Source organism: Hypanus sabinus, chromosome 28 (assembly GCF_030144855.1).
Source record: "Hypanus sabinus isolate sHypSab1 chromosome 28, sHypSab1.hap1, whole genome shotgun sequence".
In the NCBI taxonomy this organism is placed as follows: domain Eukaryota; kingdom Metazoa; phylum Chordata; class Chondrichthyes; order Myliobatiformes; family Dasyatidae; genus Hypanus; species Hypanus sabinus.
The window spans coordinates 43,809,233-43,818,331 of record NC_082733.1 but is presented as its reverse complement, the minus strand read 5'-3'; the positions used below and the strand labels follow the sequence as shown (position 1 = coordinate 43,818,331).

At 49.3% G+C, this 9,099-nt stretch overlaps 1 protein-coding gene across 1 annotated transcript in view; it reads left to right on the top strand.

Moving 5' to 3' along the window:
• Positions 1-1,288: 1,288 nt before the first annotated feature.
• map2k1 (mitogen-activated protein kinase kinase 1) overlaps positions 1,289-9,099 on the top strand; it is a 43,671-nt gene continuing 35,860 nt past the window's right edge. Inside the window, exon 1 of the mRNA XM_059953073.1 lies at positions 1,289-1,675. Coding sequence (XP_059809056.1) covers positions 1,596-1,675 — 80 coding nt within the window. The 5' untranslated portion in view covers positions 1,289-1,595. The remainder of the gene's footprint in view (positions 1,676-9,099) is intronic.

Sequence of the window (9,099 nt, the reverse complement as noted above, 5' to 3'; positions counted from 1 at the left end):
TCAGTTGGTGCCGATGCTCACTGTGACATGTCAGTGTGGGAGTAGGTCGTGGGATTCAAATAGCTGGCCACTGGGAGACCCTGGCCGGTACAGTGGATGCAGCTAGGATGTTGACAACTCTTGCCCCACATCTCACTCCCCCATCCACCTTTTAATACTGGCCACCGCCCCTCTTCCAGTCCTGGTGTAAGATCTCAACCCAAATCATTGACTGTCCATACATGCTGCCTGACCGCCTGAGTTTGTCAGCACCTTATATGAAAGGATTAACGTATGACGAGCGTTTGATAGCATTGGAGTTTTGAAAAATGAGGGGGGATATCATTGAATCCTATTGACTATGGAAAGGCCTGTATAGAATGGACGTGGAGAGGATGATTCCAATAGAGGGTCTTGGACCAGAGGCACATGCCTCAAAATAGATTTCCAGCAGAGATGAGGAGGAATTTCTTTAGCCAGAGCCTGATGAATCTGTGGAGTTCATGAGGCCAAGTCATTCAGTACTGTTTTCTGAAAGGTGAAGCGAGGGTGTGAAAGGTCACATTTCGATTTTAAATTCCCACCGTCGTATTTCGAATGGCAACAGCGTCACGCCCCCCGTCCACCATGGTGATGAGATGCTGGTGCGATGTTAGATACCTCACCTGTGCCGAGCAGCCTGCCCGGTGGAGCGGGGTTACTGCACGTTACACGCTGGGTGCTTGGAACGTGAGGTGACGGACTCGCTTGCCAGCCCACGATAATTCCCTGATTTACAGGTTCGGAGTACATTTACGATCAAAGTACGTACAAGTAACCACATACAACCCCGAGAGGCATTTCCTTGCGGGCATTCTCAGCAAATCCCTAGAATAGTGACTATAGCAGGATCAATGAAAGATGAAGTAGAGTGCAGAACGCAACAAACTGCGAATATAAATAAATAATGAGAGCATGAGAAAAGTTCTTAAAGTGAGATCATTGGTTGTGGGAACATTTCAATGATGGGGCAAATGAGTTTTGAGTGTGGTTATCCCCTTTTATTCAAGAGCCTGAAGGTTGAGGGGTTGTAATTGTTTTTTTTAACAACTGCAACGTGAATATGGTTTGGCAAGCGCTGGAGCGCCTCAGCCCTTCGGCCCATCCAGTCCGTGCTTTGTACAGTTGCCTACCCAGCCGCGGAATTCCGAAGTTCCAACCTGCCCTTTTGTCAAAGCGAAGTTGCCCGTTTGTTTCCCCACTTTGCCCAGCTGCAGGCACTCATTTCCTGGTGGAGGAGCGTCTCTCCACCCCCTGCGCCGTGCGGTTCGCTCCGGCAGCTTTGACGCATTTCCGCAGCCCGCTCCGGGTGGCTCAGAGGCGGGGGGAATGTGGATACAAAGAATCGGGCGGCGGCACCTCGTTACATCTGTATCGGCGCGGTGAGACGCTGTGTGCGGCCGGCCCCGTCGTTCAAGTGCATCAGGACGCGGCCGACAGGCTGCCGAGAGCCGCGCACGGCGGAGGTGGCAGCGGGGACGGGAGCGGTCGGCGGAGGCAGGGGAGACTCTCTGAGCCCACGTGTGTGTGCACGCAGCCCGGACCGGACTGGGCCGGGACCCAGCCTCTAGGCCAGCATGCCCAAGAAGAAGCCGGGACCCATTCAGCTGCACCCGAGTCCCGATGGATCCGCGATCAACGGCACCACTTCCGCAGAGTAAGAGTTCGGTTCCAGCCAATTCTGTTTATAAATAGTGCTGATGGCGGCGGCGGCGGCGAGGCCAGCTCTCCTCATTCTCAATGAATGAGACGGGCTGCCCCGTTCCTCTGAACGCTGTCAGGTCCTCGGTGAGCAGCGGACGCGGGCCGGGAGTGTCTGCCGATCCCCGCCCATGGAAGCGACCTCTACCACGGTGACTCCGGGCCACTCCCCGCTGGGAAAGGGAAGCCCTCACTCAGCCCAGGCCCGCGGATCCTTGTGTGGGGCGAGGGGGCTCTGAGTATGGGCACAGGTTGGTGCCGGGGATGGGATCCGGAGCTTGGCGTTCACCAGGCTGCAGGGAGTGTAGGGCTCTAGGAGGTTACAGAGGGAGATGAGGAAGGTTTGGAGGATCGAGCAAAGATCAGGAACAGAAGAAATTCCAGATGGAAATAAGGAAAATTAAATGTATCATTTGGTAAACACGAGATTCTGCAGATGCTGGAAATCCAAAGCAACACACACAAAATGCTGGAGGAACTCAGCAGGTCAGGCAGCATCTATGGAAATGAATAAACAGTCAACGTTTCTGGGCCCAGACCTGCTGATTTTCTCCAGCATTTTGTGTGTTACTTTCCGGTTCTGCCTTTCGGAAGGGAAACACAAATAGAGTCCCAGGTATCACAGGGAACCGTTCTGTCGAGAGGGAGGAACGGAAGCCTTCAGCATTACTAAGGGGTATGTTGTGCGGGTCTTAAAGTCGGGGGCCCCAGGGTAATAAAGAAGGTGGGGACGCTAGGAGCGGCAGACGTGGGAATCTGAAGCAATACACAAGATGCTGAAGGGACTCTGTAGATCAGCTGAAGTCTGCGGGGAATTGACAGAAGACGTTTTAGGTTGAGGCCCTTTTTGGGAAACAGGCTGTCCATTTGCCCCCAGCGACACTCCCTGACCCTCTGAGCTCCTCCAGCATCTTGTGTGTTGCTAATAAAGAAAGTGACTCTCGGAGTAGTGATTGTACTGTTGTCCAAACGTGGGCCAACTCCAGAACAGTGTCTACAGATTGCAAATGTTTACATGGGGGAGGGGGATCAACAGGGAAGTACTGACCGGTCACCATAACGTCCGGAGTGGGTTATGGACCGGTCACCATAACGTCTGGACTGGGTTACAGGCTGGTCATTGTAACATCGGGAGTGGGGAAAAATGTCAAGATGCAATTATAGAACACTGGGTTTATGATGGAAAAGTAGCGTTTAACACATCCACTGGACTTCCAGGATGTTGGAAGTAAAATCGTGAAGGGAGATGATGCATCCGGGGCTTTGAGGGTGAGTGGGGTACCACAGGGTTCGTGCCTGGGGGGCCATGTGTTCACAGTCTTACTGCAGCAGTCCAGGTGGTTGTGTGAGGATGTAGAGGTTGGAGGGGCTCAGCCTGAAACGTTGACTGTTTATTAGCTGCTGCCTGCCTGATTTCCCTGATACTGCTCATAGTTTCGAGTCCAGTAGCATTTCTGCGTTGCACTTCATTGGCAATTACTAAAGATGTGTTTTGGAAGATTCAGTGATTCAAGAGATTAATTTTTATTTATCACATGTTCATTGAAACGTAGTGAGAAGTGTCGTTTGCATCAACGACCAACGCGGTCCGCGGATGTGCTGGGGGCAGCCCGCAAGTGTTGCTGCGCTTACAGGGCCGACAGATCAAGTCACAACTGTGTCTTGATGGCAGATGGTGCCTGTAGATGGGCTCGGAGGTGGGGAGGGCTTTGCTGTGATGGACTGGGCTGTATCTGTAGGGGATAAAGTCCCTTTATTTTCTCCAGGAGTTGAGAATTTGGAGTCGTGTTCTACTCAGAATGGATGAGGCAGTGTCTCTGAAGGTTTTAACTTTTTTTTTGATAAAGCAAGGAGATGAAGACTTACCTTGGGTTGTTGGGGACATGGAGCTAACGTATGAGGAGCATTTGACAGCTCTGGGCCTGTACTCACTGGAGTTTAGAAGAATTTCATTGAAACCTATCAAATATTGAAGAGGATATTTCCTATAATGGGGAGAGTCTAGGACATGAGGGCAGAGCCCCAGAATAAGACATTTTTATAACAGAGATGATGTACTCCTTTAGCCAGAAGATGGTGAATTTGTCGAATTCATTGCCACAGAAGACTGGAGGCCATATCATTGGGTATATTTAAAGCAGAGGTTGATAGATTCTTGATTGGTTAGGGTGGAGAAGGCAGGAGAATGGGGTTGAGAGGGTTAATAAACCAGCCGTAACAGAATGACGAAACAGACTCAGTGGGCTGAATGGACTAATTCTGCTTCTATGTCTTATGGCTTCATCGTCACAGTCTGATCAGTTGGTGGCCCTATAGAATGACGAGCAGGCTTGTTAATCGGTTTGTTTAGGTGACTGTATTGAGCTTCTAAATAGAGATATATTTGCAACAAAAATATTTACTTATGAGAGCCGTCTGAAGCAGGAATCAGCATTACTTAATCCAAGAGTTATTTGGTGAATGTTTGCCACGTGATATTTCAAGTCATAACTACTTTGAAGGTGCACATTTATATCAGGAAAAAAATGTTAAATATGAAAATACCAGGAATTAAGTAATCTATCAAGTGGATACTGATTCTTTGAATGTGGAAGGAATAATTCTGGAAAACAAACCCACTGACAGGCATTCAGTGAACATTGTCCAGGGAGTTACATTGTATTTCTTTGTATCTTGTAGCAATATTCTCAGGTCCAACGAAAATTTTCATTCCAATCTACTGGAACTTTGAAAACATTGTCTGTAATCTCTCTCAGGGTGTTGTTTTCAGTCTGTGTGGAGAAGTATGGACTGCAATTTGTCATCAACACAAGATTCTGCCGATGCTAGAACTCTTGAGCAACACACGCAAAATGCTGGAGGAACTCGGCAGGTCAGGCAGCGTCTATGGAGGGGAATAAACAGTTGATGTTTCAGGCCAAGACCCTTCATCAGGACTGGAAAGGAAGGGGGCTTCCTTCTTACCCCTTCTCTTCTCCTCTCATTTGTGGTGGCCCATTGCCACCTTCTGGTTGCCTTCCTCCTTCCTTTTCTCCTGTGGTTCGCTCTCCTCTCTCTCTCTCCGATTTCTTTCACCTATTACCTCCCAGCTTCTCTCCATCCCCCTCTTCACCTGGTCTCGTTGTCACCCGTTGGCTTGAGCTTCCCTCTCCACCTTATTCTGGCTTCTTCCCCCTTCCTTTCCGGTCCTGATGAAGGGCCTTGGCCTGAAACATCGACTGTTCATTCCCCTCCAAAGAAGCTGAGTTCTCCGGCATTTTGTGTGTTGCCTAGTCATTGGTCATTGTCAGTTTGGTTCCAAGTCTGGATTCAAAGCCTATGTCAGTGATCTGAGCACCCAGATCCAAGCTAAGCCAAGCAGTTTAATGCACCTGTGAGGGAATGCTGTCGAGTTCCCCAGAGCCATCCTTTGCTAAAACATTAAACGGGGCTCTCTGGGTGTCAGGTAAGATGAGCAAAGAGGTTTCACAACAGCGTGAGGCATAGGAGCAGAATTAGGCCATTCAGCCCATCGTGAATGCAAACAGGCTTTTTCCACTGAGGCTAGGGGAGAAAAAAAAGAGGACATGGGTTAAGGGTGAAGGGGGAAAAGTCTAAAGGGACCATTAGGGGGGCTTTTTCACACAGAGTGGTGGGAGTGTGGATTGAGCTGCCAGATGAAGTGGTAAATGCGGGCTCACTTTTAACATTTAAGAAAAACTTGGACAGGTACATGGATGAGAGGTGTATGGAGGGATATGGTCCAGGTGCAGATCAGTGGGACTAGGCAGAAAAATGGTTAAGCACAGCCAAGAAGGGCCAAAAGGCCTGTTTCTGTGCTGTAATGTTCTATGGTTCTATCAAATCTGCTCTGCCACTCAATCATGGCTGATTTATTATCCATCTCAACCCCATTCTTGTGTCTTCTCCCTGTAACCTTTGATGCCCTGACTAATCAAGAACCTATCAACCTCCACTTTAAATATACCCAGTGACTTGACCTTTATAGCCGCTTGTGGCAACAAATTCCACAGATTCATTACTCTCTGGCTGAAGAAATTAATCCTCATCTCTGTTCTAAAAAGACATTTTTGTTTTAGGCTGTGCCCACTGGTCCTAGACCCCCCCCCCCCAATTCAGTGGTATTTCTAACATTAAAGATGCTACAAATGTCCTCCTGTCTAATCGAATTCCCAGGCTAAACATACACTGTGGTACTTACTCGGGGAGCTGGTTTACCCGAGATATTCCTGAAAGCCCGACAACACCATTGTAGGTAACGCACAGGCCCTTGAGTCGGATATGGTGACGGTTCCTCATTTTCCTTCGTAAGCACGCATACGCTGGGAAGCATAAACCTTTTTGATATCATTCCCCACGTCTGGTTCGGAGCTCATCCCGGAACCAGACCACAGAGCTGGTGCCTCGTTGATAAACGAGGTCTGACAAAGGCTGGAAATCCAGAGGACCACTCTCACTCTCGACACTGGAGGAGATCAGCAGGTCAGGCGGCACCTGTGGAGAGGGCAAGAGTTTCCTTCAGGACTGGAAAGGAAGTGGAGAAGATGCCAGAGTAGAAGGTGGGGGAGTGGAGGAGTTCAGGCTGGCAGGTGAGGAAGTGGGGTGAGACCAGGTGACAGGTGGGGGTGGGTGGTTGGGGGGAATGAAGTGAGAGGCTGGGAGGGGACAGATGGAAAAAGGTAAAGGGCTGCAGAAGAAGGAATCTGACAGGAGAGGAGAGTGGACCATGGGAGAAAGGGAAGGAGGAAGGGGTCCAGAGGGAGGTGATGGTCAGATGAGGAGAAGAGAAGGGGTGAGAGGAGAACTGGAATGGAAAAAGAGAGAAGGGGAGGGGGATAAATGACCAGGTCAGAGAAATTGATGCTTGTGCCATCAGTTTGGAGGCTGCACTACCCAGACAGAATATGAGGTGTTGCTCCGCCAACCTGAGAGCTGTACATTATTAACTGGCTGTTTCAGTGCTGCCTTTGGAAGCTTCTTGTGTGCTGGTCAGTCCACCTGCTTCCCATTCTCACTAATGTCTACATCACAGCAGGAAACCACGAAAAGCCCGGGGGAGGGAGGGAGGAATCCAATTACCCCCTCCCCCGGCGGTGAGTGGCTGAGCTGCAGAAATGATACTGTGCTTTGATTAGCTCAGCCTGTGACTGAACATGGACCAGCGATCGTAGGGACCTGTTCATTTACCGAGGAGCTGTCATTGTTCGGTCATCAGTAAACACCCCCAGGTCTGAGCCAGGATGGAAGGTGTTCCCTGAGGAACTCCTCTGTGGATTCCCTGGAGTTGCAGTCCCCTCCATCACATTTCTCAATGGTCTTTAACACCACCTCAGTATTTGCACGGTAGTGAACGTCAAACTAGCTTGCAATTCAGCTTTCTTTTTGCACTTGTTTTTAGATTCCTTGTTGTGAGTGAGAGTAATTCTTTATATGTTGTACTGTGCCGCTGCTGCTAAACAGCAACTTTCTCCGGGTGTTCTGCTTTCCTCCCACGTTGTGTCCACCAAGTGTAGCTGACATTGTTGGAATCGTCGTATAAACGTGTAGCTCCTGATGATTCTGTTCGGCTGAGAAGTATCCAGGTGTATTCCTTCTTTCCAACTCAACACCTGGGGATTGGATGGAACTTGCCAAGGTGTTCCATATGGTGGAGGGACTTGGACGGGCTGGCGAGAGACAGAGAGAGGACAAACTCCTGCTGCCAGGTGGAAGCTCTAGATGGAATAAGGAGCAGAAACCCAGCATTCAAACCAGGGTGACGTCAGGAAGTCCACCTTCACAATCTCGGCAATGGAATGGTAAAATATCCTGGTGTGTAGCCACCAACACCCCATCGCCCACCAGGTGCGTAATGTGTTTGGAGGTTGGGGCAGAGGGTGATGCACTTGTGCCTCGACCCCTGCATCCTGTGTGCTGGAGCCTGAAATGTTTGAATTGCACAAATTATTTTAAAAGATTTTTATTTAGAGATACCAGCATGGAGCAGATCCCTCTGACTCTGTCACACTGTTTAGCAACCACTGATTTAAACCCCAACCTAATCAAGGGACAATTTACAATGACCACTTAACCTGCTAATTGGTACGTCTTTGGACTGTGGGAGGAAACGAGAGCACCCAGAGGAAACACACGCGGTCACGGGGAGAACGTAAAACTCTTTATAGATGGCGACAGCATTGTACTCCAGATTGCCCCAACCTCTGCGCCACCATGGTGCCCACTGGGAATGCCTGCAAAGAAAAAATAACTCAAGGGTTGTATATGGTCACATGCATGTGCTTTGGCAATAAATTTACTTTGAATTTTGAAAGAAAGGGAGTTTTTAAGAGGATTTTATTTTACGCAGAGTGGTTGATGTTTGGAAAGCACAGCCAGAGGTAGTGGGGGAATTGGATAGGATCACTTCCTGAGACAGGCAGTTAAATGGGCAAGGCAGAGAAGGCCAGAGTCCTGTGCTGGAAAATTAGATTGGTGAAGGTGTGTGGAAAGGTTGCATGGATGTTGTGGGCTGAAGGGCCTGTTTTTGTGAAATACATCACTGACCATGGCCCTTTCCCGTAAAAATATCTGTGATTCATTCTGTGGGACTGAATTCCACATTCTCATAGCTGTCTGGGAATGAAGTTCATCTGGATTATTAACTACTCCTGCTGTTTAATCACACTTGTCTCTGTCTGCGGGAAGAAAATCTTCCTGCTACCCAAGGAACGAGTGAGGACTAGGCTGAGGGCATGGGGGTCGCCCAGGGGAGGAGATGCTAGGCCAGTGTGGCTCAGTGCTGCCCTCCTGTGTTTGCTTGGTGGAAGAACAAGCTGGACTCAGTCAATTTATGCAACACACACAAAATGCTGGAGGAACTCAGCATGCCCGGCCTAGAATATAAGGTGTTGTTCCTCCAACCTGAGTGTGGCCTCATTGCAACAGTGGAGGAGGCCATAGACTAATAAGTCGGAATGGGAAGTGGAATATGTTGAAATGGGAAGTGTTCCATTGTCGTGATGAGGCCACACTTGGGTTGGACGAGCAACGCGTTGTGTTCTGTCTGGGTAACCTCCAACCTGATAGCATGAACATTGACCTCTCGAACCTCTGGTAACCATCTCATTCACCATTTCCCCCTCTCACCTTATCTCCCTACTGCCTATCACCTCTCCCCTATCTTTCTTCCATGGCCTTCTGCCCTCTCCTACCTGACTCCCCGTTCCCCAGCACTTTACCTTTTTCATTAATCAACTTCCCAGCTCTTTACTTCACCTCCTGCCCCCACCCCCCAGTTTCACCTATCACCTTGAGGTTCTTCCTCCCCTCCTCCCACCTTCTTAATCTGACTCCTCATCTCTTTTTATTTCTCCAGTCCAGATGAAGGGTCTCGGCCCAGAA